General features: G+C 34.4%; 2 protein-coding genes across 3 annotated transcripts; one reads left to right on the top strand and one right to left on the bottom strand.

Annotated features, from left to right (window-relative positions):
• Positions 1-23: 23 nt before the first annotated feature.
• LOC114535613 (RNA polymerase-associated protein CTR9 homolog) lies at positions 24-12,858 on the top strand. Its single transcript, XM_028556892.1, has 29 exons — positions 24-111; positions 1,150-1,248; positions 1,446-1,509; positions 2,388-2,515; positions 3,718-3,765; positions 3,842-3,931; positions 4,167-4,194; positions 4,349-4,438; positions 4,853-5,001; positions 5,255-5,362; positions 5,563-5,670; positions 5,801-5,920; positions 6,017-6,133; positions 6,571-6,789; positions 6,931-7,114; positions 7,236-7,324; positions 7,428-7,701; positions 7,916-7,971; positions 8,357-8,449; positions 8,657-8,773; positions 9,345-9,490; positions 9,601-9,808; positions 10,231-10,368; positions 10,570-10,658; positions 10,731-10,769; positions 10,832-10,996; positions 11,207-11,265; positions 11,412-11,904; positions 12,479-12,858. Exons 1-29 carry the CDS (start codon positions 70-72, stop codon positions 12,498-12,500), a joined length of 3,582 nt encoding a protein of 1,193 aa, XP_028412693.1. The 5' UTR covers positions 24-69; the 3' UTR covers positions 12,501-12,858.
• LOC114535615 (SID1 transmembrane family member 1-like) lies at positions 12,594-24,760 on the bottom strand. 2 transcript variants are annotated; one of them, XM_028556894.1, is made up of 27 exons: positions 24,496-24,760; positions 23,070-23,182; positions 22,671-22,829; positions 20,885-20,930; positions 20,647-20,745; positions 20,104-20,187; positions 19,903-20,020; positions 19,668-19,760; positions 19,200-19,287; positions 19,014-19,072; positions 18,740-18,799; positions 18,463-18,614; positions 18,129-18,202; positions 17,972-18,038; positions 17,796-17,869; positions 17,616-17,690; positions 17,486-17,522; positions 17,358-17,400; positions 17,188-17,262; positions 16,677-16,813; positions 14,983-15,085; positions 14,826-14,893; positions 14,698-14,744; positions 14,179-14,284; positions 13,847-13,957; positions 13,143-13,256; positions 12,594-12,913 (listed from the first exon to the last, which is right to left on the bottom strand). In XM_028556894.1, the coding sequence occupies exons 1-27, from the start codon at positions 24,691-24,693 to the stop codon at positions 12,851-12,853; spliced, it is 2,463 nt and encodes an 820-aa protein (XP_028412695.1). In that variant the 5' UTR covers positions 24,694-24,760; the 3' UTR covers positions 12,594-12,850. The 2 variants fall into 2 exon arrangements, with proteins under 2 accessions (XP_028412695.1, XP_028412696.1); XM_028556895.1 differs by lacking the exons at positions 12,594-12,913; positions 13,143-13,256 and adding an exon at positions 13,271-13,709.
• Between the last annotated feature and the right edge of the window lie 214 nt (positions 24,761-24,974).

The following is a 24,974-nucleotide window of genomic DNA, read 5'->3' as shown; positions in this document are numbered from 1 at the left end:
TCTCTACCTATGGTTCACTGGTACAATGGCCTGGTATCGAGCGCGGTGTCAAACAAACAAACAAGCAACATGGCGACTTCTGTGGAGATTCCTTTGAGAGATACAGACGAAGTAAGTGGTTATTTGTTGCTGTTAGTTGTACCTTGTAGGAACTTATAGTTTATATTGTATAAATGTAGTGGTTTAGGAATATCGAAATAACGTCCCGGCATTCTGAATAGCTAGGAAATTTGGATATTATTTGGAGAGAGTGTTTTTCTCCTCCAATTTCTTTCCTCTAGATCTTTGGAAACAGACTATTTTGAGCATTGGTAACGCATTTAATGCTCTATCTTTTTCATCAGTTTTTTACCAATACGAAGTATTAGGGGTGTCATTGCCAGTTGACTTGGTATAAACATCTGCTATTTGTGAAGATAAATTCTTTGCAAACTAAATTAGAATTTGAATACCTGAGCTCCAGAATGCTATTTCTTTGTCATAATCGATTTTGTGGCTTTTATAGCAAAATTGTCATTTTGCCTAATTTATTTTAAAAGAAATGGATTGGTCAATTAAATATCAGTGACAATTTGACATGCTCCACACCAATGCAATATAAATTCAAGTTGTTTTTTTTTTAACTATTTTTGTCTTTAAAAATAAAGGTAATTAAAATGCTGGAAAGTATGCAAACTGCACAACTGAGATTTCAAAATAATACTAGTAAATATATAAGAAATATCAAATGTGCCTGATATCTAGGTTGCACAATACAAACTTTCCACCATTGGTAATAGTTCTGTTCTTGAATGAATCAGAACAAGCTAAACTACTAAGAAATTTATTTTATCACTCTGTAAAATTTACCCCAAAGTTCATTTGCCTATATTTTTCTGTTGAATTACATAGTTCATCAAATTTAATAAAAAAACTCCTTACTTTTTTACCAAAAGAAACTGACGTCCTTAAAAACTAGTTTCTGTTGTTGTTCTTTTTATGTGCTGAATACAATGGATGATCATTTATCTCAAGTGATTTTGCCACAGCAAACAAATTGAATTAGTCACAATGCATTATAATTGAGATTGTTAACCATATTTTAAGAAACCACCCTGAGACAAATTAGTGTTCAAGCAATTAATTAATATACATTTTTTCAATCATTAGGTTATAGAACTGCAGTTTGATCAGTTACCAGAAGGGGAGGAAGTATTAAGTATTCTGAAGCAGGAAAATGCCCAACTAAAAATATGGAATGTATTAGCGGTATGTTTAAGATATGCAATTATTATTTAATTTTACAACATAAATCAATATTGATATACCTTGAATCAATGATAATTAAGCTTTTCTGTATCTGAACTCAGTGTTTCTATTTAGCAACAGAAAAGGTGAAACATATAGTAATACTTCTTGTGTTGAAGGTGCACTAGTCTTAATGTATAGTAAAATATTCTGTTTAGATTCAATATTTTAAAGAAGGGAGAACCAGAGATTTTGTTCAGTTGTTAGAGACTGCAAAGACAGGTAAGTGGTCATCTAAGACTTCTTAACACACAGTGTGGGCTGTGGAGCGTAGGTAGAAAAGCCTGGCTTGCGAGGTGATCTAAACCCCTGTACCATAAAGCATAGCGTGATGGGCGATACATTTTGTCATACCCAAGTTTGGCTGGGTAATGGCCTGACAAATCCGCCCAATCAGACACTTGCATCCATCTGCCTGTTGTTTCGCGGTGAATTGAGATATCTACCAACAGCACCGGCAGCAAGTATAGGGCGACAAACTAATTTATTGTTACAGATGCACACAATAAAAAATCATAAGTCAATGCATGATAAAAACGGTTTATTCATTTGCCATTACTGCATGATATTGATAGTTCTATATCTTCAAGAGCTCTTCTGTACAGTCAAGTCTCTGTTATAATAGAGATGTCTCGCAATTTCTGTTCTAACTTTATGCAAGTGCAGATGATGGCTTTTAATTTCTAAAATTACGAACAATAGTTTAGATACAATACAGTAAAAGAAGCTCAGGAACACTAACATGCAACGTGAGGCTATTACTTTAGTGACCTGTTACAAAGATTACAAATAACACAAAACAGCACAACATGGCACATTAAATTAAGATACCGATGAATGTAGAAGCACTACGATTGTCCCATGTGGCCACTGCACTTTCTATTAGAGAGTTGGTACCCCAGTTCAGGTCAACTGGTCCAGGTGATCCCGGAGTAATCTTTCCCGGGGTCTGTGTCTCTATTGAGCCAACACAAGTGTGAAAAACACGTTGAACTATTTTAACTGTTACATGTGTTTTTGCAGTGATTCGTTGACTATATTCTTTAAAAGATAATATATTAGCCACAGAATGATGCATGTGATAACTATTTTTATAATAGAAAGTAACATCAACTACACAAATAGTGATCGAGATAGGATGATTTGCCTGGATACTTTGGCTGCCTATTACGTTCAAGAAGCCAAGAAAGAGAAAAATAAAGAAAGAAAGAAAGAAATGTTCACAAAGGTGCGAAATACCAGAAGCAATCAGAATGAGTAAACTGCTCAAGGAATTTGGTTGTTTGGACCAGAATGCATGGATTATTCGCTATAAGCACACATTCTTTTTAGGAGTAGGAATAAATATTTTTTAATGCCATTCCGAAACTGGCGTCAGTATAGTAAAAAAAAAAACGTAGCTACATTTTGTGCATGTCCAAGAATCCAGGAGAGCATGGTTTATCTGCTTTTTCTTAAATCATGCTTACTGTACAATTATTTATAATATGTCGAAAAATAATTATGGCTGCATACTTCCTTGTGTCAGGAAGTGTGAAACATAAATATGGATATATAAAATATCAATATTTCGCGAAAATACTTGCATGCATTAACATGTGTGTGCATGTGTTTTTATGATCCCTAATTCTCGAATATGTTCATGATTTTATGAGGAATTTCAAATATAAGGAGAAATTAGTTTCATGTCGCGATATATTTTTAAAATTCTCTTTAAAATTTACAAAAATTTGAACAGATTTCTTTCAAATTGAGTGAGGAATGATCTGTGTATATAATAAAGCCTTCTTTCTGTTTCTTCTCTTCGTCTACGAGGCTACAATTTTTAATGAAGAGCTACTGTTTTTCAAAAAGATTAAGAAATAATAATTTAAATATATAATAATAATAAAAGAAAATGAATTCATCGTTTAAGGATTCGGATTTGACTTTTATATTATTGTGGCTACTACATCCGTAGAATCGATAATATAAGAAAAGATTTTCTTTTAACCATTCATTGAACTGTGATCTAGAGCTAATGTAAATATTCGAAGAAGTTTATTAATTTTCAGCCGTTGTCGTTGCGTTGCCGTTCTAAATATTATTAGCGCGATGTTAATTAAATGCCCACCAAATCTATAGCGCGGATATGAGTCTGTTCTAAATAGTATGTTCTTTAAAAAGCCGTGTTACACCATGCAATTTTTCTTGCAACTTGCAATCCAATTTCACTTTTGAAATATGTAAATTTGGCAACTACAAATTAGAAGAATACACGGGTAAGAATTTACATTTCTCGAATGTAAAATTGCATTGGAAGTCAACTCTATAGTAGTTCATCAGAAATCAGCCATGATATATGCTGGATTTCCGCCATATACAAATAGTGCATCTGTACATATATAACTACTTTGTTATTCAAATTATGCATGTTAAACCACTTTTCAGGCGACACAACTGTTTACAATGGCTGACAAGATCATTATGTATGACCAGGTAAATTTTTGACAAAACCTTTGTTGAAGAGTATATGATGTATATGCAAGTTTATGTTTTATTGGTAATTTGCTAGAACCATCTCTTGGGTCGTGCATATTTCTGTTTGCTGGAAGGAGACAAGATCGATCAAGCTGATGCGCAATTTAACTTCGTTCTTGCTCAGGTATTATTCCGAGATATTTGTTAATAATACTTTTCAAGTATGCTAAATAGCAAAAATTTGCCTTGCATATTAAAAAAGCTGCACGTGCGGTATTCCATTGTAGCTAATTAAATTTAATCTAACTTTATTTTTAAAGTACTGTAGTACCTCAATGCCAAATATTTGTTGCTGTTTTTGAAGAAATGTTGGAGAAAGGTTTATATAGTTATTAGGAATCTCCATCTTTTTCTTTTAGTCTGGAAACAATATTCCTGCATTGTTGGGTAAGATAATGTAAAGACAATAACACGACGTTTTCGATATGTTGCTTGTCTCAGCGTGATTTTAATACTACACATTCTTCTCTTGTGTCACAAACATTTCATGCAGGTTGTCCATGGTTTTACTACAATGATATCAGCATTTTTCGGGTTTTAGGAAAAGCTTGTATTTCATTCAACAAGAAAGATTATAAAGGAGCATTGGCATATTATAAGAAAGCTCTCCGGACCAATCCTAACTGTCCAGGTATATTTTCGGGGAAATTTGATCACAACATTGAAACTCGCTGGGTTTACGAATGAAACATATCTCAGTTTTGATGATTTTGGAATAAACAATTACTTAATGGTTTCCGTGTTTGGATGGCCTGATCCAAACACGCGGGAATGTTGCGAGAGGTAACTCTCGCAACATACCCAAGTGCTTGTTGTTAACAAGGTAGTGTGCCAAGTTTGATTTCAAAAAGCGAATTAAATTTCCTTTTTTGGATGGCCCGATCGCTAGCTTAGACCATTCACATCTATATATAGATCCCATTTTATAACGTTGTATCCCTATTCTAAAGGGACATGTTAACAAAGAAAGCTAGGGCCATGTTTTATGAGACCCAGTATATACAGTATATAATGATCGAAGCGATTGAAAATTTTCTTGATTTAGCCTCTGTTCGTCTTGGTATGGGCCATTGCTTTGCCAAACTTGGTAAAGATGGAAAAGCAAAACTTGCATTTGAGCGAGCGTTGCAACTTGATCCATATTGTACTGGGGCTATGGTTGGTCTTGCGATTATGGAGCTGAGCTCAAAAAAGGTAAATTATTGTGGAATAACGCGTACGCCCTTCATGTATGTTCACACGATCAAAACGGGTAATTAAATTAGCTCTAAGTTCTATCCTAAATTAATGGTGTTCGCAACCATTTTGGTGTGAAAACATAAATAAAAACGCTCGAAAACGTTACCATCCATGCGCACATTGCATTATTTAACAGACTAATCTCGTGATCACAGTTGCATGGTAATAAAGGTATAAAAGCATTTATCATTCAGAATGTATATTTTAGCCCGATGCGATTAAAACTGGCGTACAGTTGCTCTCAAAAGCATATTCTATTGACAACTCAAATCCGATGGTTTTAAATCATTTGTCAAATCATTTCTTTTTCAAAAAAGTAAGTATACAATCGCATCAATGTATATAATTGTATTATATATTTTATAAACGAAGAGTGCAGGTTGAAGAAGAGACATGGAGACAGAGAAGTTTTAGAGTGCAGAGATATCGCGGAATTACTAAATTATTTTTATCAGTGGCGTTTAGTTATCATTTTGACAAGTGCATGTGGTGTACAGTTATTTTTATTTTTTTCAGGATTACACAAAAGTTCAACATTTAGCTTTGCACGCTTTTCATGGTACTGAAGTTGAAGCTATGCAAGCAGAAAGCTGTTACCAAATGGCCAGAGCTTTCCATGTGCAGGTAATGTGCATGCTTGTTAAACAAAATTCGTCTTTCTCACGATGCCTAATATGCCGCAATCTATTGTTTTTATAACTCCAATCTTTGCATGTCATTTTCTGTCTTTCATAGCTGATTAAAATTTATTTAGAGTGATTTTGATCAAGCGTTCCAGTATTACTATCAAGCTACTCAGTTTGCTTCTCCAGGTTTTATCCTGCCATATTTTGGTCTCGGACAAATGTATATTGCTCGTGGGGACACCAATAATGTATGTAGCAATGTGTGTGTAGAACCATTAAGAATAGCATATAGCTCGTATATAACTCTGTCTGATATAAAACTTTTTTTCGGGGGTTTTTATCAGGCAGCTATATGTTTTGAGAAGGTGCTAAAAGCGATGCCTGGAAATTATGAAACAATGAAAATTCTGGGATCTCTGTACAGTAATTCTGAAGATATGGAGAAGAAGGAGATGGCCAAGGTTAAATGTCTACATGCAGTTAATGCATTATTACCCTGAGACTACTGTGTTAATAGGACGAGTTACTTAATTACGTTACTAAGTACTTAATTACATTGTTAACTTTTCGTTGGGAACGCAATGATTGGCTGATTAAATCGCTGCGAACACATCTTAAGCTAGGGTATATACCATTGAGACGCTCTAGGTTTAAAGTTACACTCTACCGTGGTTGCAGATTTTGAATATATCAAAAGTTTAAGGTATTTTAAAGGACTTTGCAATATATCTTATTATTTGGCAAAATTTTTTAAAATACGTTGAACTTTTTATCTATTCAAAATCCGCAAGCATGCATGGTATAAACACTTCTCAAAACGTTTTTCATCATCGTCCATTCAAACCTCACTAATGGGTTAAATATAAGTATCTTTTGTCATTGGTGTTTATTGCTACAGAGTCATTTGAAGAAAGTCACCGAACAATACCCAGATGATGTGGAGGCTTGGATCGAGTTGGCTGGTATCCTCGAACAAACTGATGTGCAAGCTGCGTTATCAGCGTATGGTACAGCATCAAGATTACTCAAAGAGAAAGTAGGAGCTGACGTACCTCCGGAAATATTAAATAACGTTGGAGCTTTACATTTTAGATTGGGAAATCTTAATGAAGCAAAGGTGAGTTTGGTACATTTTTCTCATGGAGATGAAATGGATGAAATAAACAACCTCACATTGCGAGGGTTAATCCTCGTTAGCATTTAAGATATTTTATTTTAAATATTTTTGTTTTATATTATCATAAATTTGATTATTCAGAAATTTTACGAAGCGTCGTTAAATCGCGCCCAAACAGAAGGCGAACATGATGAGAGTTATTACAACGCTATATCAGTGACAACAAACTACAATTTAGCAAGATTACATGAAGCTACTTCAGAATTTGATCTTGCTGATAAACTATATAAAAATATTCTCAGGGAACACCCAAATTATGTTGACTGTAAGTATTCATACGTACACTGTATATTATTATTTACATTCATTGATTGATCATATAGGAGGCAATTGAAAGTTCATATTTTGAAAGTTCATAGTTCCTGTTTATATTTTTGTTGTCTCAGGTTATCTTCGCCTGGGTTGTATGGCGCGTGATCGAGGTCAGATTTACGAAGCTTCAGATTGGTATAAAGAAGCATTACAAATTAATCAGGTAGTCAAGTTATTTCATGTGATCAGACGTCTGTAGATTGCTCTCATTCTTTTTAATATGCTTGATATACTACCGGCCACGTTAATTAGAATTTTCAATCCAGGATCATCCAGACGCATGGTCATTAATTGGCAATCTTCATCTCGCTAAACAAGAGTGGGGACCAGGACAAAAGAAGTTTGAAAGAATTTTGAAACAACCATCCACAGCAAATGATTCTTATTCATTGCTTGCTTTGGGTAACGTTTGGCTGCAAACCCTTCACCAACCAACGAAAGATAAATCAAAAGAAAAGCGACATCAAGACAGAGCACTCGCGTTATATAAACAAGTGCTAAGACAAGATTCAAGAAATCTTTATGCTGCCAACGGTATAGGTATGTCATACATAACGACTGTTGTATATATTCACTAAACTATTACTCGTGGACATTCGTTACTTGTACTTGATAAGACAGACTACATGAAAAATATTACAAGAACGTCGACATTTCGAGGTCTTTCAGGCTGGATTTTAGGAAAATGAGAAAATATATTGTGTCCTGCAACAACTCATGGTATTTCGTATAATTTTAACTTCCTATGTGCCAGGTTGTATTTTAGCTCATAAAGGGTTCCAAAGAGAAGCACGGGATATCTTTTCTCAGGTATTCAAAGAAAACGGTGTCTTGTTTATTCCAATTGCATGCATCTTTGTTTTTTGAATGCTGTGATTGCTGTTTAAATAACTTTCCATGCATGTGACATGTAAAATAACGGTTTTAAGAAATTAAACCAAACACTATTTTCCTGAGGATAAGTAAAACTAACGTGTGTTTGTATAGAACTCATGTTTCATGTGTAATTGCATGGAGACCTACAGTATACAAATTTGTCGTGTGGAAAACTATGACAGGCCTACACTTTCAAAAGTAAATTGTTAAATAAAGAGTACTTGGTATACTTATGTGTAGACGTTGAAACATTAGTTTTCTGGAATAGCCAAGATCACGAATCTATACAACAGCTGTGATTTTCTTTTTCTTGTTGTAGGTTCGGGAAGCGACAGCAGACGTTGCCGATGTGTGGTTAAATCTTGCACACAGTTATGTGGAGCAGAAACAATATGTTGCTGCCATACAAATGGTATTTTTGTTGTTTTTGTGAGGAGGAAAGAATTAAATATGGTGTTGCTTTGGAGAGTTATAGAGACGGGAGAGATGATTGAAAGCAGGCTATAGCGTGGCTGGCTGTTGTTTTGAAAGAAGGATAGGGAGGAGAGGGGGTTGGGAGTGCAACAAGATGGTTTTGAAGATCTCTTGTTCTCTTTACAGTTTTCTTTTTATTTTTTAGTATGAAAATTGTCTAAAGAAGTTCTTTCGTCATCACAATGTCGAAGTTTTGTTGTATTTGGCAAGAGCGTACTATTTAAGTGGGAAACTCAAGGAATGTCGTCATATTTTAATTAAGGTAGAGGACTATGGTTTTATTGTGCTTAGAACGCTCCTTATTACACGAGCAAAGACGTATCCTAGTGTCAGGATGCTTCTTTTCTACAATATGGAAACACCACGTGTATTTGTTTTATGCAGAGTTTTCGATCCGTTTGCCGGGGCCTGCCATGCATGCCGCTGGTCACAGTATACGTAATTAAACGTAAATAACCAGAAGTATAGCTAGAGATTGTTTTCGTATCCATTTTTCCAAAATGTATATACAATATATTTCCTTTTTGTTACCTAGATCACAAGTTGGTCTATTATGCGAGTGGTGTATTGAACTTCAATTTATATAATTTTTAATTTTTTGTCACGATAAAACTTACTAAGAGTAAAATTTGAAGTTATTGAAATTTATCATGTTGAAATTATTCAGGGCTTCCACAACTTATTCGCATAGATAGGGGGGGAGCACTGACAAAAGACTGAGACAAATAACTTTTGAAAATACTGCATAACAAATACACCCTGGAATTTTTTCTAAAAATTGATGATTGATTTATAAATTCACCATGCAAGATTTCAATATTTTTTTATTTAAGGCTCGCCATATTGCTCCGAACGACACAATACTTCTATTTAATGCTTCACTTGTACAGCAGAAATTAGCAACATTAATTCTCAAGGCAGAAAAAAGTCAACTTAAAGTTGTCTTATCTGCTGTTGGAGAACTAGAAAACGCTCAGAGGTATCGCTTAAACTAAGTTGTAATTATTTCAAATAATCGATATTCAACAGTAATTGGCAACAGGCAAATGTAATTTTGAATTTCATATTTGCTAACCCTCCATTTTTTAGAAATTTCCAGTGGTTGAGTCACCATGGTGATCGTATGAAATATGATCTGGCGTGGGCTCAATCCGAGGCTAGACAATGTCAAGACTTGCTCAGTCAGGCTCAATATCACGTTAGTCGAGCGAGAAAGATAGATGAACAAGAACAAGAAATGAGAAGAAAGCAAGAAGAAGAGAAAGAGCTTTTACGCAAAAAGAAGGAGGAAGACGAGGTAAAATAGATGTAAATACACTGCATGCATGCATGCATGCATGCATGGTTTGGACTAACACAACAAGTAATATCAACTAACAATCACATAATAACTATGATACAATCCATGCCGTTACTGCCTGAGGGTAATCTTGATTTTTAAAAAAAATTTATAGTGCGTATTTGTTGGCGATTTAGAAAAGAATTTTACTTGGCTCGATAATTTGTTGCAATCGAGAACATATTCGTTATTGAAAATAATTAACGAATATCAGTCTTTGTCTTTCGTATGAAGTTATCTTTTGAGGATGGTTCTGTCATTAAATTAAACTTGTTATATTTATACGTTAGACATATAGAGTATGTATTGTTTACGGTATTGTTTACGGGATCATGCCTCTTTTGGGAAAGTTTTGTTAATGTGTTGTTGTGTTTGTATAGCGTCTTAAGAAAGAGGAAAATGAAAAACAACAAAAAGTTATGCTTGAAAAGAGAGCTACCTTCAGAGAAGCTACGAAGAGCTTGTTGGTTTTTACACAAGAACATATAGAAGTCAAAGAAAAGAAAACGAAAAAAAAGGTAGTAAATAAGCGTAGCATAGAAAGGAATTATAGCACATTTATATTTACTGTACAGTCTTATTTTTGGATATTTTTGACGTGAAAGTTGCCTACATTGTCGTTATATACGACTCTATGACAGTACGGGTATTCATGCACAGGAGGTTAGTGTCTATTACATTGCCGCCAGTTATGTATCAAGGAATATATTTTTATTTAGAGAGGAAGAGATACTGGTGAAATTTACTCCAGCGGGAGCGGAAGTGAAGTTGAGGACCATGAAAGAGCAAAGAAGGAGCCTAAGAAAAAGTTGGTTTAACTGTGGAATTTTTAAAATATGTTAAAATTATTTCGTTTAGTTTTTTTTTAAATTGCTTTAAGGAAAAAGAAACGAGCTGATGGTGAACTTGGAGAAAAGAAGTGAGTAATATCATACAAACACCTAACTTTATTCGCTTTGACCGTTTTTTTTTTGCTTGTAGAGCGCGACGTCCTGCACAGCGTAAGAGGAAAAATGTTGATCCAGAGGACGCACATCTATCTGCCAAACGACGTCGTAAGATCAAGTCAAAAGCAATAATCACTTCATCTGATGAAGATTCAGATTCCGATGTCGATAAATTGAAAATATCTGAAGATATTGAACGGTAAGGAATCCTTACTCCTGGCTTGACCAGCTTTCTGAGCGTCACCAATTCAATTTCATTATATTTTTACAGTTTTGGTGTCACACCTAAACATTGCACTTCCTATACTTGCACCTGATAACTTCGTGTATTTCGTTTATCTTCTCGAAATACATATATACATCACTTTATACATAGTACACGTATGGTAATTTTCATACTTTACTTTAGTGATGAAAAGTCAGACAGCGAGAAAGGTTCGACTGGGGACAGTGCTCAAAGTAGCGGAGGTTTGTGAACTTCCTTTCCCTTTTGTTAAATCTTGTTAAAGAGAAAAGAACTATTAGTCAATAAATGGGGTATAATTGGTTTGGGAAGAATATTTTAATCAAAAATAAAAATAGTTGGTTAATAAAATATCTTTATTTCTAAATAGAAGAACGAGATGATTCGAATGAAAATCAAAAAGAAAAAGGTGACAGTGATTCTGGCAATGAGAACGTTGGAAAAAGCAATTGGGAATCCGGGGATGAAAAAGTGGAGGAATCAAAAGATGAGCTTGAGGAAAATGATGAAGAATTTAGGGATGAGAGAAGCGATCAGGAATCTGGAGATGAGAATGTGAGGAGTGATAATGAGTCCGGAGATGACAATGAAAATGCGGAGAAAAGTGATAAGGATTCGGATGAAGAAGACACAGAAACAAAGGAACAGGAATCGCATGGTGAAAAAAATCAAGAGAAAATGGAAGAATCAGAAACTGAGAGGATGGAGGAAAATGCAGAAAGTGAGGAAGATTCGGATGAGAAACAAAATAAACACGGTAGTTATTCAGAAGATGAGACTACAAGCAGGAAGAAAGAGTTATCAAGTGATGAAGAAAATGAAGTTCCAGCGCAAAAGAAAAAATCAAAGCATCTTGCGAGTTCGTAAGTGAATAGTTTTGTTTCTACGAATACAACGTATGATAGATAGTTCAACAACAGATTGGTATTTTTCCACATGTTTCGTATATGCAGTATATAGTCCTTACTGAGCTTAGCGATAATTCAACAAACTTTCCGATCCAAAGTTTCGTACAATTACATTCAACGTCAAACACGCGTGGGGTAACGTCGCGCGAATTTTTAGCTTTCAAATGTATGCAAAAAAAATAATTATGAAAGCAAATTGTGGAAGCTATGGATACCAGAGCAGTCACAATGCACAATTATGGCGGGGTAAAATTTATTTGCTTCTGAAATTTATTGCAATTTGGTTTTATTAAACTGTTTTGTTTTTTTCGAAAAAATCACGTTACTAAATCGCATCCGGTCTTCATGCGCGCGGGTTTAAATCGTGGAACTACATTGATTACATGAAACGTCTGTCACTACACTAGCTGAACCACTACATGCACTAATACCTTAAAACTAAATTCGTCGAATCCAAGTGCACCATAACTATCTTTATCCTTATCCTTACGAAGATAATATTCTAAAATTCTGCTGATATACTTTTTAGATCCGAATCGGATGAGGAATAAGTCCGCAAACTCCTGTAGTTTTTGAAGAACTAGGCGCGCAAAATTAGTGAATCTCAAGATATAACGAGCGATCTCTTTCACGACACGAGTAAATAAATATATCATTGTTTACTTTACCATCAATAGTTCAACACATATGAATATATAATTGCCATTGACTGCTAATATTGTGGCAACCCACGTTAATGCAGCCTTTTCAGACCAGGCAGTTTACATGAATAATAGCCTAAAAGTTGAAATACGACAGTAAGTTGAATCACTGAATGTATTATGTTTAGTTTTAAAATTAAAGCGTTGCTATTCCTGAAATTCTTGAAGTATATTGAATACAAAACATCAATAAAGATTTCTCAGAACACTCGTATTTGATTTCTTGGTGTTCTTGTTAGATCATCATTTAGCGTTAACAGTATCTAAAATACAACATCATTAAATTATAGATATATACATGTGATTATTTAGAATATTCATCCGAAAGTTGTAGCCAGTGACTGACTGGTCAAGTGATTTCGAATTAATACGCGTATTTCCAAATCTATGTGAACTGGAACGAACTGGTGATCGCATCAAATATATTAGAAGTTTAGAAACGTTTTAAATAAACTTAGCTATCTTGCATCTAAAAATGGATAAATGACTTACCATAAAAGACAAGAAGAGACTAATAGCAGACAGAAAATGCCAAACATCGTGATCATCATAAAAATTAAATAAAATACAATCCCTGTTGTTTTCTCTTGAATAAGCTGGACTTTTCTAAGGATAAATGTATACATATACAATTATTACAGCTATAACCTTTATCGAACAAGCTGCAATTTACATCTACCTAATTCGCCAAACAAAACATCACTTGACCACGGTAATTTTATACAGTTTTATTTTACATTACTGATCCAGAAATAACCTATTCGGTTGCAGTCGACCGATGGAAACCGCAGACGACCGCAAGTAAAAAAAATATATAATTTCGCAGTGGCCGTTTGCTTCCAAACAAAATGTTATGAACAGCTGAGAAGGACAACACAATAACTAAATCGAAAAAGTCTTAAGGAATATTTGTCAGACCGAGTTAGGCCGTGCTTTAACCTCCGTCTCACCGCGGTTAGACCTCGGGCTGACCTCGGTTCAAGCTATGAATAATTTCTGCCACCGATTGATCCCTTTCCCAGCCCGCCATTGCGTTAGCGGAATAACGCCCGTCACTGTCTGAAAACAAAATGCGCTGCTTACCTTTCACGATAAGCCTGCACTAAATTTTAATGAATGGATCACATTGTCTTCACACATATCAGTTAGAACATTTCGAGAGCTGCAACAAACAGATCTATAAATCAATGACTTACCTGCCATGATGTCAGACCTTGTAAAAAGAACACGAGAGAACCAGTCCAACAAATAAGAGTTAGAAGAGAACAAAGAATAGATATTAAGAATATCTTTTCTCCGTTTCTTATCTGGAAAATAAAAATAAATTAAAGCTTGGTTTTAATATAAGTTTTGAAGTCGTATAGAAAACGGTCTGTTTTTCTACTTTGCAGTTAGCCATGCATAAAGTTACTTCAGGTCCAATATAACATTGTTTCCTTTTGCCTTTTTATATTTGACCCAAGATGAAGCATTATAGTTAAATTATAGTATATATAGTATATTTAAGTCTGAAACTTAGTGAAAATACCTTCATAACCACGTAGAATAATAAATATATTAATCCATTCACGATTAAAATCGCCAGTAAATAAGAAGCAAAATCTTTAGGTTCAGTCGCCATACCATTAATTGCCCTTAATTAAACACGTCGACTCAGTTTTTATAGCTTTGTGCAAGAATTAGGTAAGAGAATGACTTGGGAGCAACACTTTGAAAAGATATGTAAGAAAAGTTAAATTGGGGCTGGAATAGCCCTTATCCTAACAATACCTTGGAGCAGATTTTCCCTAGCTGATATACTGCCTTAAAAATCGATCACGTAAGCTTGTGCAAAAAATTGGGTTAGGCCCGTTAGGGTACCAATTTTAGCCGTGTCGTGCCGTGCAATAAATCGAGTGTAGTGTAAACGGGGCTTATATCTCTGGTTATATGTAATTCAGACGAAATTTCAAATGAACAACATTAAAAACGTTTCCTGTCATAACTCGTAGTCATGCATGTCAATAAGATATTTCACTGTTTTAAAGTTTTAAATAATTTCACTTACAATCCCCAGTTTACAAGATTTGCCAACAGCAGCAAAACCATCCGGTCCTAAAAGAGGAAAATTACAATGGAATGCACTGATGATACATTAAAGTAAAGATTGTTAAGTGAAGTGGTTTCCGTAAATACCTTGTAGACAGGACACGAAAAAATATCATGCTTTAAAAAAATAAAAGATCTTTTTATCTCCGAAAAAGCTAAAATAAAGAAGGATGAATAATAATAGATTCGTTTATATATTTATAGCAATTATAAGCAATATTTACTTTTTAAGACCTAAACTTACACAGACGGATTCTTCCCATGTAATACATTTGAGTTGTCGAGTAAACGCTGAAGGTTATGAGAACGAAGCAGAATATTGTCCAGAACGCGAATGACGTAAAAACCTACAATTGCAAACAACGTATAGGACAAATTATATACAGGGCCATGCATCAAGGACAGATTATTGACGCGGATCAAAATCGTACATATACGACTTATCTGATGCCTGCATGGCTATATACAGTGCGAACCCGATATTAGTTTTATAATAGATTTAAGCAATACTCATTTAAATAAGCCGCATAATTCATGAAAATTTGTGATCATTTGGGGAAAATTGTGGAAACATCCAATGTTTACATTTTAATCAGTATCAGTATCAAAGCGAGACATGATGTCCGTAAATTACCTGGATCAACAAGTGCAAGAATTTCCTAAGAGAATGGTCTACCAAATGTGACGAAAACAACCCGACACCGTCTCCTTAGAAAGGTTGCAGCAATCAAAAGTCCGGCTAAAAGGCCTTGCCCGGCCTCGAGACATAAAAGATTACGTGTAGAATGGTCCAAGAAATATATGAAAACTGAAATGAAGTTTGTCCTAAAAACCAGCCGACAATTTAAAAAGTACAGTAAAAACAAATTCCTATTACAGTTTTAACCTGTGTCTTGCTTGATTCATATTTTGACTCTCAAGATGTCTTGTTTCTTCGGAATTTGTTTTTACCGAAGTTTGTCCTATTCACTGAAGAATCAAGAGCAACGTTAGAAAAAAATGGGTTTCAACGGTGATGATTGACCCACGAGGATAAGGCGGCAACAAGGAGGTGGAGGCGTAATGATTTGGAGTGGTATTATTGAGGATGAGCTCGTCGGTCCATTTCGTAAAACTGACCTCCGTCACGTATTGCCAGTTTTCGAAGAATGTGCTTGAACCCTGGCTGGATGACTTTCCATTGTCACAACTGAAGAAGATCATCTTCATCACTTCATGCATGACAACGCTCCGTCCCATGCGGCAAAGGCTACGACAGCGTTTTTGAAATCTATCGGATTCATGAATGATAACCTAATGATTTGGCCTCCAAACTCCCCTGACTTAAATCCTATTGAGAAATTGTGGTCGATCATTAAGCGCCAGGTTTATGCCGATGATGGGAAGCAGTATTCCTCAAAAACTGACCTGTGGATGGCAATAAAAGAATCCGCAACTTCCATCCCTAAGTCTACCATTAAGAAACTCACAGATTCAGTGAACGACCGACTATTTGATGTGATCAGACTTCACGGCGCTCATGTCAACAAATAACTCAATTTTGTGTGTCAGTGTATCAACAATGAAAATATTAGGCAATAAATGAATATCAATAAAATATTAGGCAATAAATGATTTTCTATATCTTTCTGATGGGATTAACGCCGTTTTTCCGACATGAGATCAGTGCATGAAACTAATATCGTGTGTCAGTAGAAAAATTGCCAAATCGAAATAAGGGTGCATATTTTCATCAGTAGGACTTTAAATCTCAATTTAATTTTTAGAAGGAATATTTTGGAAGTTATACAACCTTGAATAGTTTCCCGCCAGGATTGTGTAAATTTAATACCATTTTATGAAAATTTCTATTTGAATTAATATGGTGCTTCGCACTGTACATATACATGAGCGGTTTCCTTCTGGTCATAGGTGATTGAACATAAAGCTAGATCTTACCACACCAGAAACAGCAACCAAAATAATAGCTGCAAACGTTCCAAACACGATGTGAGGTTTGGCCGCGAGATCAGGATGTCTGGTTGAATATAGTTGTACAATGATCAAACAGGCAATGATGTACATAAACGACGTGTCTACAAAGAATAAAGAAAACAGCTAAGTAAAGTCATAAAAGTCTTCCAGCGCATATCCCCTTAGGTGCCCTTCCATAAACTATTGATCATGAGATTTCACCGTTTTTCACCGTTAAAGTTGTTGTTTTATACTTTCACTTGTAAAAACGATTTCCTGCAAAATAAACTGGGTATCCATGGTAGGCGAGTGGATTAAAATAAAAGTATATAATTTAATAATAGCACAAAAATAAAAGAAGAAAGCATTTTAGAATATCGCTTGAATAACTTCGATCCTTGGCTACAACGATTTAAGACTGGTACGTCATTTGTTCTCAACAATAATTACTCTGACTCATTGCCAGAGAGAAAATATCAGCATAAAAAACAATTACCAAATTGAAAATTTGTGTAACTTGGACAAACATGATAACAGGCACTTAATATTCCTTCCATGATTAAAGATAGAGCTGAAGAAAAAATAAAGTATATAAATCAGAGAAGAAATTATAAATACAAAAAAGTTACAGTTCTGATTACATCGATAATATGCATTATAGCCTACCTAAGGCATAAAATATTCCATAGTGTTGTGGAATTCCTAGATGCTAAAATTTTAATAAATTAATAAAGAAAAAAAATAAAAAGATTTTCGCCAGGTTGCATGCATAAATATTTCTTTCATCACGTTACCTCGTCATTAACAGATTCTCTCTGGTGTTGTAAATCTCTATAATAGAACAACAATAGGAAATGTTGAATACAGAGCTGTACGTATGCTTTCGTTTGAGTCGAAGTTTTTTCCAGCTGTTATATCTCGTACCTTCTCCAAACCAATAAAAAGAAGAGGATTCCTAACATGACGTAACCAATATTGCTGTAGACATTATTGAATGACCTATAAACATCAAATATATACGTTTGGTGTTGAGACACAAAAATTAAGTAGGCTAATAATTTAATGCAATATATGCATACAACATAGAATCTTTTCATTACTTACGATACAGGTCCCAAAGGACGACTACAGTAAAAGTTATAATAGCAAATATCTTGGTCACCACTAGCGTTCAATACCTGATAAAAAGACTTGACTGTAGACTATATGTACTATATACATATATGAAAAGAAAACTTATACTATAGCCATAATGATTGTATATATATAAGTTAATTTACCCTTTGATAAGTAAAGACTAGCTGAACGACAGGTAAAGCGTAGAACACAGCAATGATGATAAGATTCCTAGAAAATATATTTCCCGATCAATCCATAAACTATAATGATCATTAGTACACATTGTGAGTCAGTTTTGCACAAAAAACTGCAACAAACCAGCAATAAAGACTATATTTCTTTTGCAGTCGCTTTCTCTTCTTTTTCGATAAATCCGACAAACAAAGATCTTTCTAAAAACAAAGTGTTTATAAAACTGCATAGCCTATATATATATAGTTTGGTTCAAATGAGAACTATATATAATGGCACATGGCCTCTAACATGCACATGATATTTCGTAGCTTACAATTTTCTCCTACAGAAGATGGAGAACATGCACGTGCAAAATTGATATATGTAAACATGCATGGGGCTTCAAAGTTGTGACGCTATATATAATTGGCAGTCGAGTCGACTGGTGTTCTAGGAAGTATAATGAAACAATAAAAACCTTCAATCTGTAGATTTCTTTGTCTTCTTCGATATCATGAAGAAAATCAAATTCCCCGTCCACCTGACTACCATCGTCAATGCTTTGTTGTATTGTTTGCATATCATTTAGTTCTGAAGTCTGGCTTTGGGCACTCGTCGTCGTAACATTGCCTAAATCATATATGATTTGATACTACATCAGAAACAATAAGGATTTCTTAAGAATATTATTATCCCATTAACCATGCATGTATAGTGGCATGGTTGAGAAAGTAATTTAAAACAATTAAACAAACCTCTCTCTGTAGTTCCATAGTTGGAAATCGTACCACCTCCCTCAGGCATGATACCTTCATCTATTGAAATGTAACGATTGCCTTTCAGTTGTTCCAAATATCGATCATAATGTTGAATTTTTCTATCATAGTTTAAATTGTTCTACTTGTACAGAGGTTCTTATACGATCTACAGACTCTGGTTTAAAATATATTTGCATGTCAGTGGTTTCAATGTCATGCAGTGGTTTAATATATATTTGCATGGAATCAATTTATTATAAAGGGTCCTAACCTTCGTCTTCTAAAATATCCTGAGATGGAACAGAAAGTTTTCTCGCCCCATTTTTATATCTGTCACGTAAACAAATTATTATTACAAATTGTAACGGTAAATGGCCCCCCTATATTCAAAACATTAAAAGACATTCAGACATTCAGCTTTAATGAGCTCCATGCATGTAATATATACACTGCTTACTGATATAAAATATATAATGCCGAGGGGACGTAGAATCCAAATGAAAATACGAGAATAGGAATCACAATAGCCTTGGTATATTCATTCTCTATTTAAGAAAGAAAAATTAAATCCCGATCATGAAAGTGTAGTTAAAGGTTTTCTCGCGTCAAGGTTTCTAATCAAACAGTTGACAAATTTACGTTGATAAATTGAATTTGCTGCAAATATTAGGGTAAAATATTTTAAAGTTAACCCTCGTTTTAGTTTCTCTAAATATTTGTAACAATTCAAAATTAAACCCTATCTTTATACACAATTTCATCAAAATATGAGTCTGTCTATGAGAGAATTGCATGAATGTTGATATAGCTAATCAAAACAAGGAAAGTTGATCGAAATTATTATATATAGTCTGTATTTGTCTAGCTCAGGCTAGTGTTTGTATAAAGTATTCTAACAACGAGGCATGCATGCATGGTAACTGACCTGATGGTATCTTGACTATTTTAAGAGTTACAGATTTCTTTCTATCATTTTTCACATTGTTTTTCTTCAAACCATGATCAACAGAACTACTGCCTTCATAAAGAACACAAACTCTATGTTACACCAAAATCACACAAACCGCAAGTCATTCTATTCAACTTATTCTGTTTTATCTTTAATGAGAGCTTATTTTATCATCTGCCAATGCTGCGCACATAAAACGTGCTAAAATTACCTCTAAAGATATCATCATTTCTAAAAGGATTTTTATTATTTTTCCCCGATTTGCATCTTTCGTTATCAACCAGTACGACAGTTACAATGTAAAACTTATACGAAGGAAAATCGTCTTTCTGTGAACAGAAATTGTGAATTCTTTCTGTGAAACAAAAAACAATGAATTTTTCAAGATTTCTTTAAGTGTACATTATCTCACCTTCACGACTATTCCAGATTTGTATCTCATTGTCTGAAAATTTCCAGTAAATTCGACATTTCGTTCAAGATCAAATATCGGACACTATGAAAAATTAGCTTGGTGATTATATATATTATATTTATTTATTTATTTAACTATTTATTCGTTACATTACAAATTGAAGATAAACAAGAAAACGATCCAAGAACACTAACACAGCGTGAGCCAATTACGTTATAGCTAGTGACCTGTTACAATATTCAAGCATTACTAAAGTACGAGCGGCTGATCTGTATGGGTATTTAAACATGAATACTACAATAACAGTATTTAAACACGAACAGAATATAAGAATAACAATATTTGAACATGAACAGTAAAATAATTAACATGAACGCAACAATTACAAAGTACAAACGTGAAATAAGATTGCAAAATATTGCATCCAATGTCAAATTGTATTCATCGTGAATAAGCGCGAAGTTGAACCAGTTGGTGGTTGTGACCTTACTTAGAGTCTATATATAGACGAATCTATTGTCATAAAAATTTGTTTACTACCTTGGTACCTTGCACTGAGAGAATACTGCAAGCTGACATCCTAGATTCTGCCTTCACAAGCACTGTATCAACATCTTTAGAAAACTCAAAAGCATTTATCTGGAATTAATAAAACATAAATAGGTACTTAATTAACTTTACATTATATATACTGTATCAATATACTGGACTTATACCCCAGGACATTTTACCCGGGGAAATATTTACATTTTACAGGACATAATTATCTGTGACATACCATCGGTTCGGAAGGTGACGCATAAACTGTTTGAGAGTGATCAAGGCTGAAGGAAATTATATTAAGCAATGTCAAGAGAATAATTTCAAACTCGAGCACACTTTGGTTTAGCGCGCTCTAAGAAAAACTGAATTGGAAACATCGTTATTGATCTTAGAATAGCATAATAGAATTACAATAATTTATTCACACGAGAATCGGCAGAATAGACGTTTAAACGCTGTTACACTGTGCAACTTTCCTCGCAACTTGCAATGCAATTGCACTCCTTATTGACAAATACGAACATATTTCTCAGGCCTAGGTTCAACGTCGTATTTTGGTCGCGTCCAATGCAATTCAAACAATAGATAATAAGATGATAATGAAGCTTAAAGAGGTTTATCAGCTCATTATCTATTGTTTGAATTGCATTGGACGCGACGAAAATGCGAGGTATAACCTAGGCCTTACGATCTGCTGACGTTTTCTTAGCATTTCGAATTCTATTGTGTACGTAAAATCGGGTAATAAAGGAAATTGTTCTCTAGTGATCACTTGCACGAGATGTTTTTACTTTAAACCAGTCGCTCATTTCCTGTATTCTGTAAGACTAGCACAAAGGAGGCAACATTATTTACCTATAACTCAAACTCGAACTATTGCAAAATGCTAGTTAGGGGCTGTTCACAAGATTTAAAAACAATTCGACAAGCACCTGCTATTATTAGCATGACAAGTGACAACTCGACTGCTTGTTTTAAAAATTAATCAGTGAATTTACAGTCACATGTGCACTGAGTATATTTGCAAGAATTTGCCTAAAATTTGCAAAAAGTTCCCTGTATTAAAATCATTCTTTTGCAGTTAAAGGTACTTTTTTGAAACACACTGCATGTATATACTAGCTATAACACAGAGATATTCCAGCATGGGACACCAGAGAGAGGAAAAAGGATCGCTAGAGAATTTTACGTATTTTCTCGTGACTCTTGTGTCTGGAAACGTTTAAAGAATTAGAGTATGAAACATTTGGCATGCATGTACACGCAACCATATTGTGGCAAGACACTGTATGTCACTGTTAAAACAGGTATCGAAATGCCTCCTAATCGATCCGAAATTTAGAGACTTTATGAAACCAAACAAGAACATGATATTGTCTAGATATTAAATGATTACATTACTGTCAAAACTCAGCCGAATCATGCATACTTATTCCAATACCTCAAAATCATCTCACGCTTCGTTGAATTTCAGCTAAGCAGGATCATATAAAGGCCTGCCTGTTTACATGAGCCCGGTTACCCGAGATTCAACGAAGCGTGAGATGATTTTGAGGTATTAAAATGAGCAGATAACATGATCCAGGCAGTCGTATAATCACCACAACAATAGCATGTCCTTGTTTGGTGTCATAAAGACTTATTTCAATACCTCAAAGTCTTCTCATGCTCCGTTGAATCTCGGGTAACCGGGCTCATGTAAACAGCCCCTAAGCCGGTTTTCCACCAGGCGGAATTTTTCGATCGAACAAAATTTCTCGATTTTCTTTTCAATTGTGAGAATTCGACCGAGTGGAAAACTGAGTAGTAGCATTAACAAGGTTGACAATAGTATAACTGAATTTACGTTTGGCATAACTGAATTTACCTTTGTAAATGTTAACCAATATTATACGTAGAAAAGTACGAGCGGTCGATCATTTTTTCCACATATTTTTTCGCACCCACTCTTTAATAATACCGAAACCGCAAAACAACTGTGGAGTGTAGATATAACAATGTGTGTGTACACAAAGACTTACTTTAACATAAAATTGTCTAAAAGTTTGGGATAAAGAGAATACGCAACGACAGATGGTGATGAAGACGACAATGACACCCAGAAAAAAGGATTTGTCATATTTGTCTTTATGAATTGATTATCAGGACATAAAACATGAGATGTTGTTTCGTATGTTGACCTGCAAAAAATGAAATTTCAAGGCTCTATTTAGCAAATTCATTTCTTCAATTAATTATAATCTTATCAAACCAAATAAACAGCATGAGCACTCTTTTTAGAAAGGCTATGTCTATTAGTGATTAACAATGTTTCAATAAGATAATTTGGCGATGTAGACTAGGTTAATTGTACATTGCCCAACAGCCCATGGTGAGTAGGTTGTTTAATATTAACAGATACAGTTTCATACAACACTTACTTCTCTTGGCCAGAAAATGGAATTGTCCAAGATAAAACACCTTTCTGTTGTTGTATGACAACCAGTAAAGGAAAGTTGTGACTTGCATTAGAATTAACTTGAACAATCACTGCCTAAATATTTCATAGTATAATTAATACATCACAAATATTCTGACTATATAAAAGAATTTCAAATGGTTGGGAGGTTGATTGTTCAATGGACCTATTTTACATTGGAATAAATTCATGATCATGGCTATTGGCTAAAAGAGCACCACAAATCCAGTAAATTCAAAATTTTTAATAATAAAATAGTGTTGGGGAACGAAAAATATGCCCTCCATAGCTTTTGTATTATCTACAGACATGATTGTCTTGTTTTAATTAGTTCATGAAATACAAATATATGCTTAGATGATACCTTAAAAACTAAAAAAACAACATAAAAGTTAGTTTTAATAACTATTGAAAAATGGAACATTGCATCTCCAAGTTTTTTGAATTATCAAGTATTGTCCTATGTTTGTTCTTTTACAAACGTTTCTTCTTTTTAACAACTGACATGCCTGTGGCAGATTGGATGGTCACTTGTCAAGCAAAACATATTGCTTAGTTGCTCATTGGCAGTAGTGTAGTCAGCCTGGTGATTTGTTCTGCTATGCTAATATTTTAAAACAATAAATTTCTAAAGACATGAATAATTATAATAACATGAAATTTACATAGTGGGACAAAATTGTCAGGCTGGCTACTCCACTGCTCATTTAACAAACTACTCATTAGCAGACATCGCCATTGGTCTATGTTTTAGCATTAACTAAAACATATCCTATAGAGTGCTGATAGCTATTCCATGGGGACCATGGAGAAGAGGGTCTAAGGGGCCTATAGCCCACAATCTTTTTCGTCAATTATTAAAAAAATAAGGGAGCTTTAAACAGTATAAGACATTTTTCTGGTTGGGTCCTGCTGGAATTTTATAGATATGCATGATCTAATTATCATGCACACAACAGTCTTACATATTTATATATACGTTCAATTATTTATCTCTCAGTATATATTTAAAAACAATATAATAACGGTACTTCAAAAATATTTTGATTTTGATTCCTAATTTATATTTGGTACTATATACTCTGAGATTATGCTCCTAAATAAAATTCGGTAACAATTTGCAGACGGGTAGTGTGCAATTGCCAGGGTTTGTGCAGCTGTTGATTCTGTTCTGTTTATAAGAATGTGGGGCCATGCCGGCCGCTAAAATTTCTGACTCTAGCTTATAAAAAACCAAAGCAAATCATGTGCGTCATATTTCAAAAATAGAACAGTTCAAAATGTAAACAACAAACTTGAATGTGACTGCAGTGCTTTCAATATTTATTGAATCCTATTTCACTGTTCAGTCAGTTGCTATTATTTAAAACTTGATTTCATAAACATACCGTATCGTTTCTTAAATGGTCTATATAGTGGAAATTATAAATGTCCTCTTTGCTAACAGAGACAGTTCCATTCGTTTGACTGCCAAATGTACCATTGTGATAGTTCGCAAAACATGGCGATCTTCTTTTGAAGTTGGCTTTTACAATCCAAAACAGTGCAAACAGTACATACAATTGCCCGCATAAAGTGAATTTCATTTTTTTATTCCTTAAAGTATTAAAACGACAACATAGCTTAGCCTAGGCAGCCTGACTTTGACTTGCGCGTGTGATACCCGCGCGTGTGCCGCGCTTACTTTGTTTTCTACGCTTTGTTCACTGGCTTTGTTATTACTCGTCTGCACACGCGTTAGTGGTAATATCACACGCGCTAGTGGTTGTATCACACGCGCAAGTCAAAATCTGGGCTGTCTATACCTCACTGATAACCCGAGGTAAAGCCAGAGCCGTATGTAAAACATAGTATTACTGGTTTCCTC

Source organism: Dendronephthya gigantea, unplaced genomic scaffold (assembly GCF_004324835.1).
Source record: "Dendronephthya gigantea isolate DGI-Jeju-01 unplaced genomic scaffold, DenGig_1.0 000122F, whole genome shotgun sequence".
Lineage (NCBI taxonomy): Eukaryota > Metazoa > Cnidaria > Anthozoa > Malacalcyonacea > Nephtheidae > Dendronephthya > Dendronephthya gigantea.
This window is presented reverse-complemented; position numbering and strand designations above follow the sequence as displayed.